General features: G+C 41.8%; 1 protein-coding gene across 6 annotated transcripts in view; it reads right to left on the bottom strand.

The window, feature by feature from the left end:
* ptprub (protein tyrosine phosphatase receptor type Ub) overlaps window positions 1-21,988 on the bottom strand; it is a 531,315-nt gene that overhangs the window by 234,970 nt on the left and 274,357 nt on the right. For all 6 annotated transcript variants that reach the window (XM_061951982.1, XM_061951965.1, XM_061951958.1 and 3 more), the window contains exon 3: window positions 11,072-11,343. In XM_061951982.1, the coding sequence (XP_061807966.1) occupies window positions 11,072-11,343 (272 nt within the window). The remainder of the gene's footprint in view (window positions 1-11,071; window positions 11,344-21,988) is intronic.

Raw genomic sequence — 21,988 nt, forward strand, 5'->3', positions numbered from 1 at the left:
AAAAGGTGTTTAGATGATTAGCAATTCGTATTTGTAACGCTTCCCAATCCATTAAAAAACTTTAAACAAAAAATAATAAACTTTTTTTATTTTATTTTTATCTGTCCTGCCACTAAGGCAAATCGTATTGATGATGTAGATGCCAATATCTGTTGTACAGATTTACTTTAGGGAAAAAAAAAAAAGTGTTTGATACATCTCTTGTTGCCTTATTTGTATTTGACTTTATTAAATGTTTGGGTATACATTTATTAAACAAAACCAGTTTTTGTTTAAGTAATACAAAAGTTTATCAGAGCTGTTTGTCTATTTTATGGAGGAATGTAGTTACCGGTAATCATATAAGTAGGACCCAATGTAATTAAAAAAAAAGTATGGATTGTGAGCCGATAATTGTTTTAAAATTGGGAATTGCTACCCCCAAGAATTTAATCAAATAGTGTGGTGCTCAAATATTCACAGCAATACTAGACCCATCCACCCATTCATTTTCTACTGCTTGTCCCTTTCTGGGTCGCATTTTATAGTAATATAAAAACAAATAGAGTAACTATGCTTGATCAATATGTTATAAATGACAAGACATGTCATATGTAGCTACATTTTTTGACTAAAGTTCCTTTAAAAAGCAAACACAAAAACACAGCAAGGATTATGGCAGGCTAGACAGAGGCTAAAATAATGATTAAATAATATAATCTTTAACCTGACATATAGGAATAGTTATTAGTGAAGTGAAGTGAATTATATTTATATAGCGCTTTTCTCAAGTGACTCAAAGCGCTTTACATTGTGAAACCCAATATCTAAGTTACATTTTTAAACCAGTGTGGGTGGCACTGGGAGCAGGTGGGTAAAGTGTCTTGCCCAAGGACACAACGGCAGTGACTAGGATGGCGGAAGCGGGGCTCGAACCTGCAACCCTGAAGTTGCTGGCACGGCCGCTCTACCAACTGAGCTATACCGCCCCTCAGCTTAGTTATTTTGACATTAATAATACTCACACATTTGAGGTACCGGTAATTCCAGTGTTCACACTGTCACTGTGATTAACCACTGAGGACCGTGTTTATTCATGGAAAGTAAGTGACGTTGTTTTTTAAAGTGTAAGTTAAAGTTAAAGTACCGATGATTGTCACACACACACTAGGTGTGGTGAAATTATCCTCTGCATTTGACCCATCACCCTTGATCACCCCCTGGAAGGTGAGGGGAGCAGTGAGCAGCAGCGGTGGACACGCCCGGGAATCATTTTGATGATTTAACCTCCAATTCCAACCCTTGATGCTGAGTGCCAAGCATGGAGGTAACGGGTTCCATTTTTATATTCCTTGGTATGACGCGGCCAGGGTTTTGAACTCACGACCTACCAATCTCAGTCACAGCAACTATGACATTTAGTGTGTTTTTTAATATTTTGGTTAAGTTATTGTGACTGTAGGTGTGATGACATTAAATGGAAGACAACGACCATAATAATAATACATTGACATACTATAGTAATATCATTCAGACACTGTCAATTCAAACTGAACATGATTTTTATTTTATTTAAGCAGGGTTTTTTGTGAGTGATGCGGCTCGTTAAAGCACGAGCGATAGGTCAGAAGCGTTTGAAAAACAATAAACAGACAGCTTTGACATCATACCTGTCATGGTGTTTGTCTATGCATGGTGCAATCGAATGTGTGCAGTATGTATTATATATTGCTATTTTTTTAGTTTTCCGTTGTGTTTTACTCTGTAGCTCAGTGTAGAAATGGCAACACTGAAGTGGCAGCTGTTTGCATCAGCTCTGTGCTCTTTTATTGTATTTTATCTTCTTTAATGTTTCCCTCATGTTTTCATGTGTTTTTATCTTATTGTTTGTGGACTTTCTGTATCTGTACTCCAACCACATCATGTCCCTACTGTGGGATGTATAAAGTCTATTCTATCCTATCCTATGTTACCCAAATGAAAGGTTTTTAAGCTGCAATTAAATGCTTTTTAATGTTTTATTCCAATGGAATATTGTGACATTCAAGTTGTATATACTAGTAATTCAAATACTCCAGTGTATATATTAAATGACACAAAAATACGTTTTAAAATCCACACATTGGCATAATTATTGCTGCAATACAGATCATTGAGAATGTGCAAAAAACGACTTTTGTAATATTGATACTAATAATTCCGAGGGTTCGTGAATGCAACAGCGCTCGCAGTTACTGTCATTAGTGCATAATGAGAAAGTTATGTGTTGTTGTTGTGGCTACTAGCTGGCCTTGTGCTGCGGTGCGAGCAGTGTTATGAAGGCTGATTTTGGTGTGGTAAAGTGAGTAGTGTCTTAAAAAGAGTGCCGGACTTTGTGTGCTTCTGTTGGGTCGCTATATTACTTAAAAGACGTTACTTGTACAATATCACCACTACGGATGTAACGATATGAAAATTTCATCTCACGGTTATCGTAAACAAAATTATCTCGGTTATCATTATTATTGCAGTGTTGTTGAATGTGCTCAAAAAGTACTTACCTACACACTGAAATCTTTTGAACATTTTTTTTTTTTAATAACTATATTTAATAGACACACTGTCAGAAAAGCCACTATTTTCTTATGCTTCACTGATACTGTTTTAGTTTTAGTATTTCATCTGTTTTGATGGCTAAGATTTATTGTTTTAAATCTTGGTTTGTACTTTTGCACTTTAAAAGATATTAAAATTTAAACTACGTAAAAAAATTAACTATATTCCTATTATTTATCATTTCTGGCAGGTATTGTTGCGTCCTACTCCGTTCAGCGGTCCTTGAACGCACCTTAAAAACACCTCCACATTGTAGAACGATCCATATTGTAGAGCAGAGCTTATAGGTTCAATGTACACATTGAATAGTTTAGTTGCTCAGACAGTAATGTGTTTATATACGTTTATAATGGAATATGTCGTTTTTTAATGGGGAAACACAATAATGTCTTATTTTCATATTAGCCTTTAAGCTAGTAAGCTGGCACCAGTCAGTCCGTGAGTTTATCAAAGAGCAGTTATCAAGCACGGTTTTTCCAAAATGTTGATTGAAAACGTTAATACTAACCGTCAGGAGTATTGCCGCGGTTATCATGTATACCGTTTATTATTACATCCCTAATCACAGCCAAGCACTTGTTGCAGGTAGCTGAGACTGCATTCATTTAACACTGAAATGAAGCATATATTGATTCTTTCTTTTTTTGGTCTGGCTACTGCCGCTTTCATTGGCACCGGTACCATTATGGAAACACGTTCCAGTGCCCATCCTTAGTCATGACTGTTTAGGACTTTTGTATTATTTTCATATGCTTGGTGTTTACACCATTTCTGTTACAGCGCTCTTATTTCTTTGTTTCCACTTCCTGTGCACTTTCATTTCCTTCTACTTCACCTTGGGTCTGAGCAACGTTCCCTCTAAGGTGCGCGCCTGTGCAAATACGCACTGCTCAACCATCCTCTGCGCACGGCAAATCTATGCCACGCACAAAATCAAATAAAAAAATAAGCGCATAACAATTTTGGACACAGGGACACGACAGAGAAAACAATTTTCGTCATCATTGTTCAAATATTGTAACGTCTGTCGAGATGCTTTGAGGACATGAATTCCATCGATCACTTTCCTGAGCAAAACTCTTTATTGTCGGCCCTGAACACATCACCAAAACATTAGTAAAAAAATTATATCTAGCAAAAGTGGTCATTTTCTGCAGTACAAACCAGACCAAAAGCAACTTTTTTATATCAACAGCAGCCGCTCGCTCTTTCTTACTTGCGCCAACACATGCACATATGGCACTTAGCCAGTGATGCATTTACAGCCACACAAAAAGTCGGACAACTCCAATACCACACATAAAGTGTCATTCCAGGTCGTTACACTATTATTTGCCAATCAAATGTGTGCTTATTCTAGTGTCATTTATTAGGAATCTTAATTTATAAATATTAATCATGAAATGCTGTTAGTATATTAAATAAATACTGATAAGAATGTATTTTTTACAAACAGGAAGTTGCAGGAATGTACACATGATCCCCTGCTTACACCTCATTGTGCAACATGTGAATGTTTTAATGGGAACTACGGTAAATGCAATGTCTGAAAGGGGTGCACATTATTTCCAAAGCAGGACCTCCACCCAGACAAACAATACAAGTACACAGTTCATGAAAACAATATTTTGTGTTATTGTCATTGTAAGTGGGCCTAAACACTTATATTAGAAATGGAAATGACTGCTGTCATTTGATTATAATAATAAAGAGAATGTTGTCTGTCTATCTGTGTTGGCCCTGCGATGAGGTGGGGACTTGTCCAGGATGTACCCCACCTTCCGCCTGAATGCAGCTGAGATAGGCTCCAGCGACCCCGAAAGGGACAAGCGGTAGAAAATGGATGGATGGATGGATGGATGGATGGATGGATGGAGATTGAACTTGTTATTTAGTCAGGTTTGGGACAGGTGTGCTGCTGGTGTAGCCACAGTGTGCACGTCTGATGTTGCTCACATGGGCTCCACTGAATGCCCAGGGAGTTTTTGCGTTTGCTCACACACATGAAAAATTAGAGGGAACATTGGGTCTGAGCGCTGGGCCCCCTACCTGTTCCTGAGTAACAATCAGGAGACACACCTCTCCCTGGTTATGGATCAGAGGCTTTTATTGATGCTGGTTTATTGCCTTATGTTCGTTTGTACCTGCAAGTCACCTCAAGTCTCTGCATCCTAGGGTCAGGCCGCAAGCTACCTTGTGCTACCGTGACACTCTTCTTCCCATAAGCCTATATTATTTACCCTCCTCCAATCAGCCTCTTCATTGTTAGACTTTAATAGATTCTGACTCTCTCTTTATAAAAAATAGAGAGTAAAGAATAATTTAGTAGACAGGCAAGGTTGTTCATTCTTTGTCAGTGTAAAGCATGTTATTAATGCAAGTGTAACTGCCTTGATATGTTGCTAAAGAAGCATTTTTACGATTACACTGCAATTATATGGCAAACGTCAACAATACACTAAAGTATATTGAGCTGTGCTGACTTATTCTTCAACGCACAGTCCGAGCAAGAGCTATTAATATGTTTAATGAGGGCTTCGCAAACATGGGATGATTCACAAAGACTACGAGAATATAAACGAAGCGGTGGACGTGTAATTATTGTGAAAATGAGCTGCTGAGCTGACACCTTATTAGGCTGTTTATGAAGCTCAGGAAGTCTGACTGGAAGAAGCACTGATTAGCTGAGTTGGTAACATTTTCAAACACACAGAGAAACCTGAAATGAGAATGATGTATTTATGGATCTACCATTTAGTCTTCATGCATTTTGAACTGCACTGTTATCACCCTCTGTTGTCTATATTCTTCATGCCGACCACTGGACTGTACATAAGTCAAATAACTAAGTTTTATTATACCTTCTCACACCTTCTCATTCAATTTTATTTATTTTCATGACTATTTACATTGTAGATTGTCACCGAAGGCATCAAAACTAAGAATGAACACGTGGAGTTATGTACTTAACAAAAAAAGGTGAAATAACTGAAAACATGTTTTGTATTCTAGTTTCTTCAAAACAGCCACCCTTTGCTCTGATTACTGCTTTGCATACTCTTGGCATTCTCTCGATGAGCTTCAAGAGGGAGTCACCTGAAAGGGTTTTCACTTCACAGGTGTGCTTGAATCTGAGTGTTTTCGACTTTTTCTCTGAGGTGTAAAAAGTCTCAAATAAAGTATGTTTATTTGTGTGGATCTCCATTAGCTGTGCTCTTACAAAAACCTAACGAAGCCGATTCAACGAGGAGAATCTTTAGTTGAAAACAGCTTTGTAATTCCAAATTAAATTTTTTATGAATCATGGCAAGAAAATGTGATTAAAAAAGCAGCTTAATTGAAAACCTAAGATTGAATGTACATCATGTTTTATTACTGACAATTACAGTGATCTGTAGTCTATCTCATGGCCTTGCACATTTAATAATAGGTCATATTTCATTCATCGATCTGATAGCCATATGACTGAATTGCAATGTGTCCATTGCCTAATGTCAGACAGGAAAGGCCCCAGCTCACTGCGACTATGCAAGATAAGCCGTTGAAATAATACAACGATGAATATTGATCTGATTATATTTCATACAGACGGAGCAGCTAACATAAACACACATCAATATTGGCTGATTGGCCTGATTTATTGCTCTCATTTGTCAAACAGCAGCATAGGTTCCCTTGGTTATTCTTCATGAAACATCATCAGCACATTCTCAGAAGTGTTGAACTAAGCCTGGGGTCAGCAACCCGCGGCTCTCGAGCCGCATGTGGCTCTTTAGCACCGTCCTAGTGGCTCCTTGGAGCTTTTTCAAAAATGGAAAAAGATGAGTGAAAAATATGTTGTTTTAATATATTTTCTGTAGGAGAACAAACATGACACAAACCTTCCTAATTGTTAGAAATCCCACTGTTTATATTAAACATGCTTCACTGATGAGATTATTTGGCCACCGCCGTTTTGTCCTACTAATTTCGGCTGTCCTTGAACTCACCACAGTTTGTTTACATGTACAACTTTCTCCGACGCTGCCACAGAAATACTTGTTTCATGCCACTCCTTCTTTGTCTCGTTTTGTCCACCAAATGTTTTATGCTGTGCGTGAATGCACAAAGGTGAGCTTTGTTGATGTTATTGACTTGCGTGGAGTGCTAATTATCCATGCTAACATGCTATTTCGGCCAGCTGTGTGTACATATTGCATCATTACACCTCGTTTGTAGCTATATTTGAGTTAATTTAATTTTACTTATGTCCTCTGTGTATTTAATGTTTATTTGCGTGTCTCATGGATGTAATATTGGCTGCATTTCTGATTGTGTGCCATATTGTTCCAGACCACAGCAAACGTTACCCAGCTTGCAAAGATTGCTATAAATCCATTATAATTTATTGCAAATTCCTTTAACTTGGGCACATTCATCTTTAACTTTGGCAATTTGAAGCCCGTCATTTCCAGGAGTTACCTGACCCTCTGAAAACCGTACTTACAGAACACTTATATAAGGCTTCTAACTTTTTGCGGCTCCAGACAGATTTGTTTTTTGTATTGTTGGTCAAATATGGCTCTTTCAACAAGTTGGGTTGCCGACACCTGAACTAAGCCTATAATGACAAAACATCCCTGGATGAGTCAGTGTCTTTTTGAATTAAACATGCAGGTTGAAAAGAATACTACTCTGAATGTCGGAGCAGGTGTTTTGAGGGAATCACAGCGTGTTGATCATTCCTCTCCATCTGGGACCATTTTGAAATCATTGTCAGGCTATATAATTGGAGGGGGTCAGTGTACATCTTGCCACTGTGTGTACATGAAATTATTAACAAAGTGAAGGTCGGTTCTTGCAGAGTTGAATACGTTTCAATGAAGTTATAGTCCCCGACGGTTCTTGATAAAATGCCCACAACTCAACTTAATTGCTTTTTGACAGTTCTACTGAGTTTGCAGAAAATTCTAATTACATCAAAAGATGGATATCCCTTAAAAACATCTGACAAAACCATCTGCAGACCAATAGAAAATGTGTCACACACATTAGATGCCAGTCGATAATTCAATGTTGTAAATGGGCTATAAAGCATGATGCACATTATTGTAGTTGGCTGTAATCAGGCTTGACTGGGTGAAATTACAGTTGGGTACACACGGCGAGTATAAATAAACCCCCTTTCACATTCTCTACATTTAGAGTGATGATCTTATACGTGACTTTATCTGGAAAATATGAACTCATTCAAGGATGTTTAAATCAGTTGGCACTTTGACAATCATCACCACAGTAATACAGACTAAATGTCTAAAACTAGTTTTTCTTTCTACAAAAGAGACTAAACCAAACCGCTGCAGACAAACACTGTTATCTCTGATTAAGTGCATACTGTATGTGAAACGTGCAAACATCTTCTGTAGAGAATTCCAGGCAAGTGAGTGAAGCATGTGCATGACTTCTCCATCAAAACAACTGCCATGAAACCAAAGGATTGTGCAACTCGAGTGGAATCCCAACGATGAATGCCTCAGAAGTCAGTGTCAGGGATTTCATCTTACAGAACATCTATGTGATTTACTACATAACTGTATTTTTTATCTATTGTTTAACTTTGTTGTGTTATTTCTGAAATGCCACCATGAAATGATACCAGTGTTGAAATAGAAGAAAAGTGTAATGATAACCATAGAGCCGGAAAACTGTCACATTCTTTGAACAAAAATCTGCTACAAACGCAAGAGTGATGATAATTCAATTGCATTATTAATTAATAAATAATTCATTATTTGGCATATACATTATATTAAAAGCATTTTAAAACAGGTTACAAAGGCGGTAAGAGATTGCATAATTTCCAGTATTATTATTTTTTGAAAACTATTATTACTATTATTGCTCATTTGCTTTTAATAGCTGGTTATTTCTGTTGTTACATGGTTCTATCTACACTTCTGTTAAAATGCAATAAACACTTAGTATTCTGCTGTTTCAACACATTTGTTTTGGGCAATACTACAAATTTGGGTGTCGATCAAATACCAAGTAGTTACAGGGGCAGTATTGTTCATACCCAGAGATGGGTAGAGTACCCAAAAATCATTACTTTAGAATAATATGACTCAAGTAAAAGTAAAAGTAGTCATCAAAATAATTACTTGAGTAAGTATAAGTAATGCCTGAAAATACTACTCAAGTATTGAGTAACTTGTGAGTAACTTCTGATTTACAAACCCCGTTTCCATATGAGTTGGGAAATTGTGTTAGATGTAAATATAAACGGAATACAATGATTTGCAAATCCTTTTCAACCCATATTCAATTGAATGCACTACAAAGACAAGATATTTGATGTTCAAACTCAAAAACGTTATTTATTTTTTGCAAATAATAATTAACTTAGAATTTCATGGCTGCAACACGTGCCAAAGTAGCTGGGAAAGGGCATGTTCACCACTGTGTTACATGGCCTTTCCTTTTAAAGGGGTGGTATAGCTCGGTTGGTAGAGCGACCGTGCCAACAACTTCAGGGTTGCAGGTTCAATCCCCGCTTCCGCCATCCTAGTCACTGCCGTTGTGTCCTTGGGCAAGACACTTTACCCACCTGCTCCCAGTGCCACCCACACTGGTTTAAATGTAACTTAGATATTGGGTTTCACTATGTAAAGCACTTTGAGTCACTAGAGAAAAGTGCTATATAAATATAAATCACTTCACTTCACTTTTAACAACACTCAGTAAACGTTTGGGAACTGAGGAGACACATTTTTTAAGCTTCTCAGGTGGAATTATTTCCCATTCTTGCTTGATGTACAGCTTAAGTTGTTCAACAGTCCGGGGGTCTCCGTTGTGGTATTTTAGGCTTCATAATGCGCCACACATTTTCAATGGGAGACAGGTCTGGACTACAGGCAGGCCAGTCTAGTACCCGCACTCTTTTACTATGAAGCCACGTTGATGTAACACGTGGCTTGGCATTGTCTTGCTGAAATAAGCAGGGGCGTCCATGGTAACGTTGCTTGGATGGCAACATATGTTGCTCCAAAACCTGTATGTACCTTTCAGCATTAATGGCGCCTTCACAGATGTGTAAGTTATCCATGTCTTGGGCACTAATACACCCCCATACCATCACAGATGCTGGCTTTTCAACTTTTCGCCTATAACAATCCAGATGGTTCTTTTTCCTCTTTGGTCACACAGTCCACAGTTTCCAAAAATAATTTGAAATGTGGACTCATCAGACCACAGAACACTTTTCCACTTTGTATCAGTCCATCTTAGATGAGCTCAGGCCCAGCGAAGCCGACGGCATTTCTGGGTGTTGTTGATAAACGGTTTTCGCCTTGCATAGGAAAGTTTTAACTTGCACTTACAGATGTATCGACCAACTGTAGTTACTGACAGTGGGTTTCTGAAGTGTTCCTGAGCCCATGTGGTGATATCCTTTACACACTGATGTTGCTTGTTGATGCAGTACAGCCTGAGCGATCGAAGGTCACGGGCTTAGCTGCTTACGTGCAGTGATTTCTCCAGATTCTCGGAACCCTTTGATGATATTACGGACCGTAGATGGTGAAATCCCTAAATTCCTTGCAATAGCTGGTTGAGAAAGGTTTTTCTTAAACTGTTCAACAATTTGCTCAGGCATTTGTTGACAAAGTGGTGACCCTCGCCCCATCCTTGTTTGTGAATGACTGAGTATTTCATGGAATCTACTTTTATACCCAATCATGGCACCCACCTGTTCCCAATTTGCCTGTTCACCTGTGGGATGTTCCAAATAAGTGTTTGATGAGCATTCCTCAACTTTATCAGTATTTATTGCCACCTTTCCCAACTTCTTTGTCACGTGTTGCTGGCATCAAATTCTAAAGTTAATGATTATTTGCACAGAAAAAAAATGTTTATCAGTTTGAACATCAAATATGTTGACTGTGTAGCATATTCAACTGAATATGGGTTGAAAATGATTTGCAAATCATTGTATTCCGTTTATATTTACATCTAACACAATTTCCCAACTCATATGGAAACGGGGTTTGTACATCATTTAGATACAGTCCGAGTGTTTTATTTGTAACTCTAGGAAACCTTTTCAAGTTTACAAAGGTTTAAAAATCTGCATTTTTTTAAGCTGCTGGTAAAGAAGTACACTTTTTGTCATTGTAGCATTGTTGTGGTATTTTATGTTGGAGCACTTAAGTTCCAGTAAACATGCATTTCCATTAGTTTGGTGCAATAAAATGGAAATTAATTCAACCCGTGTGTCTTATTATAAATGCACTGCTGATTTCTTATTCATTCGGATAAAAAATTTGGGAAAGTGCATCATTATTCATAATTAAAAATTAATAAATGCACATTTTATAATCGAATAGTAGCCCCTAATCGAAAAAGGTGCCCAAAGATTTCCACTTCTACCTCTGAGCCTGACATGCATGTTTTAGGGGTCGTAGCATGTAAAATAATGTAAAAGCATTGATTTGAACAAAATATGACAGTTATTTAGTACCTGATATTCGTTAGGCCAGAAGGTGCTGACAGCCAGCTCCACCTGATGCCACTGCTTCCCGTGTGATCCAGATGTGTTCCACACTGGGCTGCCCAGCGGACCGCCGTTGACTCGCACGTACACATTGAGGGCCCCCGGACTGTGGCCATCACGGCTGTAGAGGAAGTAGCTGAACTGGACGCAGTGTGTGTCATTCTCACTCAGACTCTGCAGCAGAAGCTGGGCACAGTGGCCCACTGCATGCTGGGAGGAGTTCACCAACATGTAGGATCCTGGACAGACAAAGGGTAAGAAATATGTTACGATTTAATAATGTATATTCCCATATAAATAATTTGTATTCATACTGTCGATTGAATAATTCATGGATACAAATTAATTTTACTCCCCTAATACGGCGAACCTTGTTAGACAATGAGCGTTTATGTGATCCACATAAAGCTCACACCACATGAGACGTAGCTACAAAGTGTGTGCTCTTTTCAAACTGATTCGCAGATAACTGGTGGGAGTTTGTGTGCGATTGCTACAAAGATTTGTGTTAAGCAGACACTCTGTGAACTTAGACACACGTATCACAAAGGATTAAATCTGCTTTTAACCATTTTTAGCTGCTCAAATCCTCATGACAGAAAAAAATGCATGTAGGCGGTCGATAAAGTGGGAAAAAAGTGCCTTGTTGAAAAAAAAAAGATAAAATCAGTGAAAATCAGTGTTGGCTGAGGAAGTCTGTGGGGAGAAAGAGAGTTGGGCTAGAAGAAGAAGAAATTAGGGTAACATAACTCCATCTTGCCCTTTGTCAAGCATCTGTCCTGCCTTGAGTTTGTGTCCGTTAACGTGATTAGCACAACAAAGCTGGAGACCTTCCTGTGTACTTGCATAATCAAGCCTGCCGTCATTGTACTGTTTTCGGTCACAAAACGTCCTGAGAGAGCAGACAGCCGAACGCTGGCGCCAGATGGCTGGAAAACCGTTATTTTTCCCTCTAATGCTATAAAAATGACCAAGAAGATAATACAAAGGGTCTGATCTACTATAGGTTTGCATGAGTTTAAACACGTGCAAACTTGATAGCACAATTAAGGGGGGGAGTGGGTGGGTGGGGGGTTATATTATTTAATGTATTTCTTAAATATATATATATATATATATATATATATATATATATATATATATATATATATATATATATATATATATATATATATATATACACACACACACACACACATATATATATATATATATATATATATATATATATATATATATATATATATACACACACACACACACACACACATATATATATAAATACACACATATATATATATATATATAAATAATCCGTTCATGAATGAGTATATCCGTTCGGCCACCGTGTTCAATGGAGAAGTCTGATCTACGAAATGTGCAGGCAGCATACCCCTTCCCCTTCGAGCTGTCCTGGATGAACTGAAATTATTTTTTCCAATCATTTTGGAACTTGCAAGCGTACTTCTTCTTCTTACTCGTCGTCGCCATGTCTCTTCTTCGTTCTTCTGTTTCGTCTCTGTTATGTTTTCGGACATTAATACTTGCCGTAGTTTTGAAGCAATGCATGATGGGAATCCGGATGTTGTGTGTCAGTGTATTAACGTGCCAGCTGGAATAAACACACGCTGAGAATTAGCTCCGTGCCTACTGACGGAGGCAGATAATTACATATATCCATATTTGTGTGTTACTTCTTTACTTTCATAGTCATATTACAAACAGCTAGTGTTCTTCCAGTTGTTCTCTTTTGGTTGTCTGCAAGTACTGTGTGTGTCAACCTTGAGCTTGGAATGCAGGGAGTAAAAATACTCCTTTCTCTTACCTTAACCTGTCCTGTCTCTTCTCAGAGTAAAACAATGGACGTTTGTATTACTTCTGGAGGGTGGGGGCGAGGGACACATTATAGAAGAGAAGGTTTTCCGTGATGTTAGTCAGACCATTTTTAGCTGTGCTAGTGAAGGCTTCTGTACTGGATTTGGTCTCACGTTTGTTTCCAAGGCTGTGGAAATTACAAAATACCTATTCTGTCTCTGGTGGTCCTTCTTACTCAGCTTATGTGTCATCAAAAGAACTTGGGAGTGACCAGCAACTTAAATTCCCTGGGAGGAACATCTGGTCTGAACGCAAAACTACCTACTTTATGGGTTATAGATAAACCTATGGATAACGGAGACATATATAATAGTCTCCTTTTCAGGTGAGGGAGGACGCTAAAGGCAGTGCCTTTAAGGCACGCCCCCAATATTGTTGTCCGGGTGGAAATCAGGAGAAATTCGGGAGAATAGTTGCCCTGGGAGATTTTCGGGAGGGGCACTGAAATTCGGGAGTCTCCCAGGAAAATCGGGACGGTTGGCAAGTATGCTCAAAGCTGATCAACTAATCTCGTGCACCGAGGGCTGCATCTCTTAAAAGAGCAAAATAAAGAACGCAATTCCTCTAGCGTGTCGGTCTTCACGTATATACAGAATATACAGTCGTGGTCAAAAGTTTACATAAACTATTAAGAAGATAATGTCATGGCTGTCTTGAGTTTCCAATATATTTATATATATACATATATATATATTTGTTGCCGGAAGTGCGCTGCTATGTAAACGGAAATAAATGTGCTGAGAAAAGAACTAATGCAGAAAATGACTCAAATACGGTAAATATTGTACATATTAAATATTGTTATGAGCTTGTCTGTTACTACATTATATATAGACTTGCAGTGTGTATATAAAACATTGATGGAGGGTTTTGAATTTGTTTTAGACGGCTTTGAAGGCTACAACGGTGACACCCGTTAATCGCTTTTTGCAAGCGTTTGTTTTTTATCATCGTTAGGATCCTAAAAAAAAAAAAAAAAACATGTGTGTTCATGTCTCTCATAATGATTGTGAACAATAGGCAGAATTTTTTTAAAAAGTGCAGTTCCCATTAAAATATCGGTGCGCTCTATGGCCCCGAAATCACGGTATATTTGTATCTTCTCCTCCCAGTATTGTGGGTGTTCTGATAATCAGCAAATATTCTGCATATAAATGAAGACTGCGCTCTCTTTTTTGCTCATTTAATAAACGCAATTCCTTAGGCACTAGCTTAGTAGATCAGCTTTGCGTGTGCTATCGAGTTTCCACGTGATTTAATACACACAAATCTTTAGTAGATCAGGCCCTAAGTGAGTCGCATTAGTCTTTTGTTTAATGAAATTATCCATGACTTGTTTGACTTGTCTTTTGTTTTGCTGAGTTTTCAAGATGACATTCTTCAGTAAATTTACATGTAGGGCCTTCAGCTTGTGTATATTGATACAAGCCTAGCAACAATTAAAATGGCAACACACACGCAAATCGGCTGCTTCGGCTACCCGTAACTAAGAACACAATTATGTAGAGAGTTTGACCATTGTCTCCTATTGATTTAATCTGTATATCGAATAACATCTAATTTCCTTAGGCCATGTCTACACTAAGCCGGATAACACCTTAAACTAATAATTATTTAGCCTAAGCCCCATTTCAGCCACACTAAACTATCGTTTGAGGTCCCTCTCCTCGGACAGATTTTTACACGGGTAAGTGCGCTGCGTGTTTCTTAAATCTCCGGCATTTAGCTTTGTATGGACTCATTGATCGTTTACAAACTGAGTTCGGAGAGGAAGTGACGCCAGAAAGACCGCGCCCCACACAGGAAGTGACGTCAGAAAGAACGCGCTTTATTATAAAGCGGTTTTGTAACTCGGAGCTAACCACTGGAAATATGGAGACGAGTCATCCAGACGTGCCCGTGTTTTCCTTCCGTCTGTACAGATGCTTGTGGAAATCCCACATGAATACCTTAAACCAGTGGTTCTTAACCTTGTTGGAGGTACCGAACCCCACCAGTTTCATATGCGCATTCACCGAACCCTTCTTAAAAAGTGTGAAAAATTTTAAAAAAAAAATTTCAAATTAAAGACAAAGTGATATGTTTTTGGTAGCACTTTAGTATGGGGAACATATTCTAAGTAACACAGACTTAATTTAGAGTTATTTGGTTAGGGGTCAGGGTTAGAGGGTTAGGGTTATAATAAGGCCATGCCGAATAAGGCATTAATAAGTACTTAATAATGACTAGTTAAGAGCCAATATGTTACTAATTTGCATGTTAATAAGCATCGAAGACCTCGATGAAGAACACAAACCAAGGACCCAGATTTCCCTCGCCCGGACGCGGGTCACCGGGGCCCCCCTCTGGAGCCAGGCCCGGAGGTCGGGCACGATGGCGAGCGCCTGGTGGCCGGGCCTGTCCCCATGGGGCCCGGCCGGGCACAGCCCGAAGAGGCAACGTGGGTCCCCCCTCCAATGGGCTCACCACCCATAGCAGGGGCCATAGAGGTCGGGTGCAGTGTGAGCTGGGCGGCAGTCGAGGGCAGGGCACTTGGCGGTCCGATCCTCGGCTACATAAGCTGGCTCTTGGGACGTGGAACGTCACTTCGCTGGGGGGGAAGGAGCCTGAGCTAGTGCGTGAGGTGGAGAAGTTCCGGCTAGATATAGTCGGACTCACTTCGACGCACAGCAAGGGCTCTGGAACCACTTCTCTTGAGAGGGGCTGGACTCTCTTCCACTCTGGCATTGCCGGCAGTGAGAGGCGACGGGCTGGGGTGGCAATTCTTGTTGCCCCTCGGCTCAAAGCCTGCACGTTGGAGTTCAACCCGGTGGACGAGAGGGTAGCTTCCCTCCGCCTTCAGGGACGGGACGGGTCCTGACTGTTGTTTGCGTTTACGCGCCAAACAGCAGCTCAGAGTACCCACCCTTTTTGGATTCACTCGAGGGAGTACTGGAGAGTGCTCCCCCGGGTGATTCCCTCGTTCTACTGGGGGACTTCAACGCTCATGTTGGCAGCGACAGTGAAACCTGGAGAGGTGTGATTGGGAAGAATGGCCGCCCGGATCTGAACCCGAGTGGTGTTCTGTTATTGGACTTTTGTGCTCGTCACAGATTGTCGATAACAAACACCATGTTCAAACATAAGGGTGTCCATATGTGCACTTGGCCCCAGGACGCCCTAGGCCGCAGTTCCATGATCGACTTTGTAGTTGTGTCATCGGATTTGCGGCCTCATGTTTTGGACACTCGGGTGAAGAGAGGGGCGGGGCTTTCTACCGATCACCACCTGGTGGTGAGTTGGCTGCGATGGTGGGGGAGGATGCCGGACAGACCTGGCAGGCCCAAACGCATTGTGAGGGTTTGCTGGGAACGCCTGGCAGAGTCTCCTGTCAGAGAGAGTTTCAATTCCCACCTCCGGAAGAACTTTGAACATGTCACGAGGGAGGTGCTGGACATTGAGTCCGAGTGGACAATGTTCCGTACCTCTATTGTCGAGGCGGCCGATTGGAGCTGTGGCCGCAAGGTAGTTGGTGCCTGTCGTGGCGGTAATCCTAGAACCCGTTGGTGGACGCCGGCGGTGAGGGATGCCGTCAGGCTGAAGAAGGAGTCCTATCGGGTTCTTTTGGCTTAAGGGACTCCTGAGGCAGCAGACGGGTACCGACAGGCCAAGCGGTGTGCGGCTTCAGCGGTCGCGGAGGCAAAAACTCGGACATGGGAGGAGTTCGGGGAGGCCATGGAAAAAGACTTCCGGACGGCTTCGAAGCAATTCTGGACCACCATCCGCCGCCTCAGGAAGGGGAAGCAGTGCAGTGTCAACACCGTGTATGGTGGGGATGGTGCTCTGCTGACCTCGACTGCGGATGTTGTGGATCGGTGGAGAGAATACTTCGAAGACCTCCTCAATCCTACCAGCACGTCTTCCTATAAGGAAGCAGGGCCTGGGGAATCTGTGGTGGGCTCTCTTATTTCTGGGGCTGAGGTTGCCGAGGTAGTTAAAAAGCTCCTCGGTGGCAAGGCCCCGGGGGTGGATGATATCCGCCCGGAGTTCCTTATGGCTCTGGATGTTGTGGGGCTGTCTTGGTTGACAAGACTCTGCAACATCGCGTGGACATCGGGGGCGGTACCTCTGGATTGGCAGACCGGGGTGGTGGTTCCTCTCTTTAAGAAGGGGAACCGGAGGGTGTGTTCCAACTATCGTGGGATCACACTCCTCAGCCTTCCCGGTAAGGTCTATTCAGGTGTACTGGAGAGGAGGCTACGCCGGATAGTCGAACCTCGGATTCAGGAGGAACAGTGTGGTTTTCGTCCTGGCCGTGGAACTGTGGACCAGCTCTATACTCTCGGCAGGGTCCTTGAGGGTGCATGGGAGTTTGCCCAACCAGTCTACATGTGCTTTGTGGACTTGGAGAAGGCATTCGACCGTGTACCCCGGGAAGTCCTGTGGGGAGTGCTCAGAGAGTATGGGGTAACGGACTGTCTTATTGTGGCAGTTCGCTCCCTGTATAATCAGTGTCAGAGCTTGGTCCGCATTGCCGGCAGTAAGTCGGACAAATTTCCAGTGAGGGTTGGATTCCGCCAAGGCTGCCCTTTGTCACCGGCAGTCAGGGCGTTGAGGGGATCTGGTTTGGTGGCTGCAGGATTAGGTCACTGCTATTTGCAGATGATGTGGTCCTGATGGCTTCCTCCGACCAAGATCTTCAGCTCTCACTGGATCGGTTCGCAGCCGAGTGTGAAGCGACTGGGATGGGAATCAGCACCTCCAAGTCCGAGTCCATGGTTCTCTCCCGGAAAAGGGTGGAGTGCCATCTCCGGGTTGGGGAGGAGATCTTGCCCCAAGTGGAGGAGTTCAAGTACCTCGGAGTCTTGTTCACGAGTGGGGGAAGAGTGGATCGTGAGATCGACAGGCGGATCGGTGCGGCGTCTTCAGTAATGCGGACGCTGTATCGATCCGTTGTGGTGAAGAAGGAGCTGAGCCGGAAGGCAAAGCTCTCGATTTACCGGTCGATCTACGTTCCCATCCTCACCTATGGTCATGAGCTTTGGGTCATGACCGAAAGGACAAGATCGCGGGTACAAGCGGCCGAAATGAGTTTCCTCCGCCGAGTGGCGGGGCTCTCCCTTAGAGATAGGGTGAGAAGCTCTGTCATTCGGGGGGAGCTCAAAGTAAAGCCGCTGCTCCTCCACATCGAGAGGAGCCAGATGAGGTGGTTCGGGCATCTGGTCAGGATGCCACCCGAACGCCTCCCTAGGAAGGTGTTTCGGGCACGTCCGACCGGTAGGAGGCCACGGGGAAGACCCAGGACACGCTGGGAAGACTATCTCTCCCGGCTGGCCTGGGAACGCCTCGGGATCCCCCGGGAGGAGCTGGACAAAGTGGCTGGGGAGAGGGAAGTCTGGGCTTCCCTGCTTAAGCTGCTGCCCCCGCGACCCGACCTCGGATAAGCGGAAGAAGATGGATGGATGGATGGATAAGCAACTAATTAATGGTGAATATGATCCCCATACTAAAGTGTTACCATGTTTTTTTTACTGGTGCATAAAATGAACCGTGCATGAACATCACCTTGTTCAAAGAACAAAACCAACACAGTGCATAAACTCACAACAAATTACACACCTGCAAATCAGTCAGCTGTTGCCGTATCCGTAATACGCCGATAGGGAGAAGTTTGTATTTACACGATGAATCGGGTGTGTTTTGACCTCCGCCGAACCCCTGAGGCCGACTCACCGAACCCCTAGGGTTCGATCGAGCCCAGGTTAAAAACCACTGCCTTAAGAGAAAGCGATTGCAGCTATTTCAGCTACAACACTTCTCAGATGGCAAGAGAACTTTCAAATGTCCAGGTCAGCTGTGATTCTACTTACCAAAAAACTTTGTCCATTTGTCGAAGGAGAGACAACGACAATGTGGACAACGAGAATCACATCCACCGCAGCGGTGGATGTGATAAAATAGGTAGCGTGTGCTTTGTATTACCTGGCCGTCGAGGGAAAACTACGGAAAACAGCGAATGCATTTGGACTGGCAAAGCAGACTGCATCAGTTATTGTCCGCCATGTATGTCGCGGATTCAACGTCTAGGTCCAGAGTATATAAAGTCACCAAAAACAAATGGACAATGAAGGTGAAGGCAAAAGAGTGAGGAGTGTCCTGAACAGATACCTAGATCCCTAGTTTGATTGATGTAAAATGTTCTTTATCACATTGTTTACGTGTCTAAAAAAGATTTTATTAATTTATGATGTCTCAGGTGTGATTCACTACAATAGGGCTCCACAGCACACTGGATTCCAGTTAATTGAAATACCACAACACTGGATATTGTTCAGATAAGTAAAATTTAAGAACTTGTGTTAAAGCAACCCTGGATGTGACTTTGACGTGTGCATTTTCCGCGCATGCGTATTAGGTCGCGTTGCGACGGAGAGGGGAGGGGGTCTTAAACGACCATTGTTGTGTGTGGACACGGATAAGGTTAGGTGGGATTTACCCTGGATAACCTGGGTTTAGTGTAAACAGGGCCTTAGTAGATGTGATACTAAATCCTCCAATCCAATCATCTGGTTCTTCACAAGCACCACCCAGCTACTGAGAAGCCACTAATTACCCATTTAGGTGCAAATAAGACAAAAGTCTACATTATGTTTTGCATAATGAGATTGAGATATACAAGCCATCACCCTGAGCCATAAAGAAAGTTAAACTGGGGACCAGAGACAAGTAGGCGAGTAGGTCGTTAGCTTGAAGCTACAATACTTCTTTGCCTGCAATGCCCTGCAGCTGATTGTCAACAACCTCTGATTTGTGTCTTGTCCTGGGCTGTGGATCACTGCACTCTCATATTGCTCTGCTTAATTAGATCTTTCACAACCCTCTCTCCTCTTCTGCTTCCTGCATGACCACAAGGGAGTAATAGCGAGAGCTGAAGTGGTGAAGCTGCCCTGTCCTCATCGGTGGTCACATTGTATATGCGTCTCTTTCAGAACACGCTGTATGGACATTATTATCATCTTTAATGTTACCTTGAAACACATGAAGCGAGCAGTTATCCTCCTTTGCGGATTCAAAGTGAAGACGGAGTCACATTTTTAATGAGGTTCCTTATAAGAGTGCATTTGATGTATGAAACGTCCATGAATTAAACATTGCGACAAATGAAATGGACGTCTGGGGCACATTGTGTGCTATAATCCTGATTTAGTGCAAAATGGTCCATGGTAACTCATTCACGATGGACAATCCATGAGGTATAATTTTAGTTCATGTTATTTGGCAAGTGTTCAAGATCTTGTCTTACAGTGGAAGCAATAAAATATTAGTGTACATGTGATAAACAGGAGATTAAATAACAAAATAATATGTCAACAATACTGTATATACTGTAAAACAGCCTTTTTAGTGTAAGATGCGTCTCTCAGAACCGTGGTCCCCAACCGTTTGAGCTGGTGTAACAGCTCACTGCCCCACACTTTGAAAAAACATTGCAATACAATTATTCAGGGTAGTAAATAGGTAGGTCATGTTGTAAATGAATCCATAATGTGGAAAAGAATACCATATTTCTGGGCTATAAAGCGCACCAAATATAAGCCGTACCCACCACATTTTTGTACAAATTAGATTTTGTACTTATAGTATGTTGGCTGCACAAGTCTGTAAGTGTACACATTGATACATGAAATATTTACACAAACATTTGTGTTTATAAATTTAACAAAAAACAGCGCTTGTAACATGACATAGTAGCCTAACGGAAAAGTCTTTAAGCGCTGTCTTCATCCTTCTCTGACCTTTCGGGGCCCGTTAGTGGTGGTAGATTTTCGTTCCATGCGGCGGATGTTTCCTTTTTTCATGGAAGGGTCGATCGCCTTCGGCTTTGGGGCTGTGTCGTGTGCAATTTGTCGTGTCTTCTCTAAGGCCATGTCTACACCAAGTCCTTTAACCGCTTAAACGAATAATTATTTAGCCTAAGCCCCGTTCCAGCCACACTAAACCATCGTTTAAGGTCCCCCTCCTCGGACAAATTTTTACACGGGTAAGTCAGCTGTGTAATTCTTGAATCTCTGGCTCTTAGATTTGTATGGACTCATTGATCGTTTACAAACTGAGTTCGGAGAGGAAGTGATGCCAGAAAGACCACGCCCACACAGGAAGTGATATCAGAAAGAACGTGGTTTTGTAACTCGGAGGTAAACACTGGAAATATGAAGGCGAGTCATCCAGACATGCCCGTGTTTCTCCTTCCTCTACATGTACAGACGCTTGTGGAAATCACACATGAATACCTTAAGAGAAAGCGATTGCAGCTATTTCAGATACAACACTTCTCAGACGGCAAGAGAACTTTCCAATGTCCGGCTGGGTCAGCTGTGTTTCTACTTTGCGAAAAACTTTGTCCATTTATCGAAGGAGAGACAAGGAGAATGCGAGCTCCCGTGGATGTGATAAAAAAGGTAGCGTGTGGTTTGTATTACATGGCCATCAAGGAAAACGGCGAATGCATTTGGACTGGCAAAGAAGACTGTAGCAGTTATTGTCCGCCATGTATGTCGCCGACTCGACGTCTAGGTCCAGAGTATATAAAGTCACCAAAAACAAATGGACAATGAAGGTGAAGGCAAAAGAGTGAGGAGAGTCCTGACCAGATATCTAGATCCCTAGTTTGATTGATGTAAAATGTTCTTTATCACATTGTTTACGTGTCTAATGAAGATGGACAAAGAGGGGCGGGGGGTCCCGTGTGGATGCGAATAAGGTTAGGTGGGATTTACCCTGGATAACCTTATCCGGCTTAGTGTAAACAGGGTCTAAGACTAGGGTGAGAGCATAGCGCGCAAAATGGCTCACTCAATGTGTAAGTGCGTTTGATTTAATGTGAACAATTTGATTGGACTGATGGTACAAGGCTAAATTTATTGGCGGCAGGCGAAACATGTGAACCCAGAAAAATCCACAAATTAGCCACAGCACTGTATAGAGCACAGGGTTAAAAGTAGCGGAAATTACAGTACTCTTTATTTCTGT

The sequence above is a fragment of the Nerophis lumbriciformis genome, linkage group LG04 (assembly GCF_033978685.3).
Source record: "Nerophis lumbriciformis linkage group LG04, RoL_Nlum_v2.1, whole genome shotgun sequence".
Taxonomy (NCBI): domain Eukaryota; kingdom Metazoa; phylum Chordata; class Actinopteri; order Syngnathiformes; family Syngnathidae; genus Nerophis; species Nerophis lumbriciformis.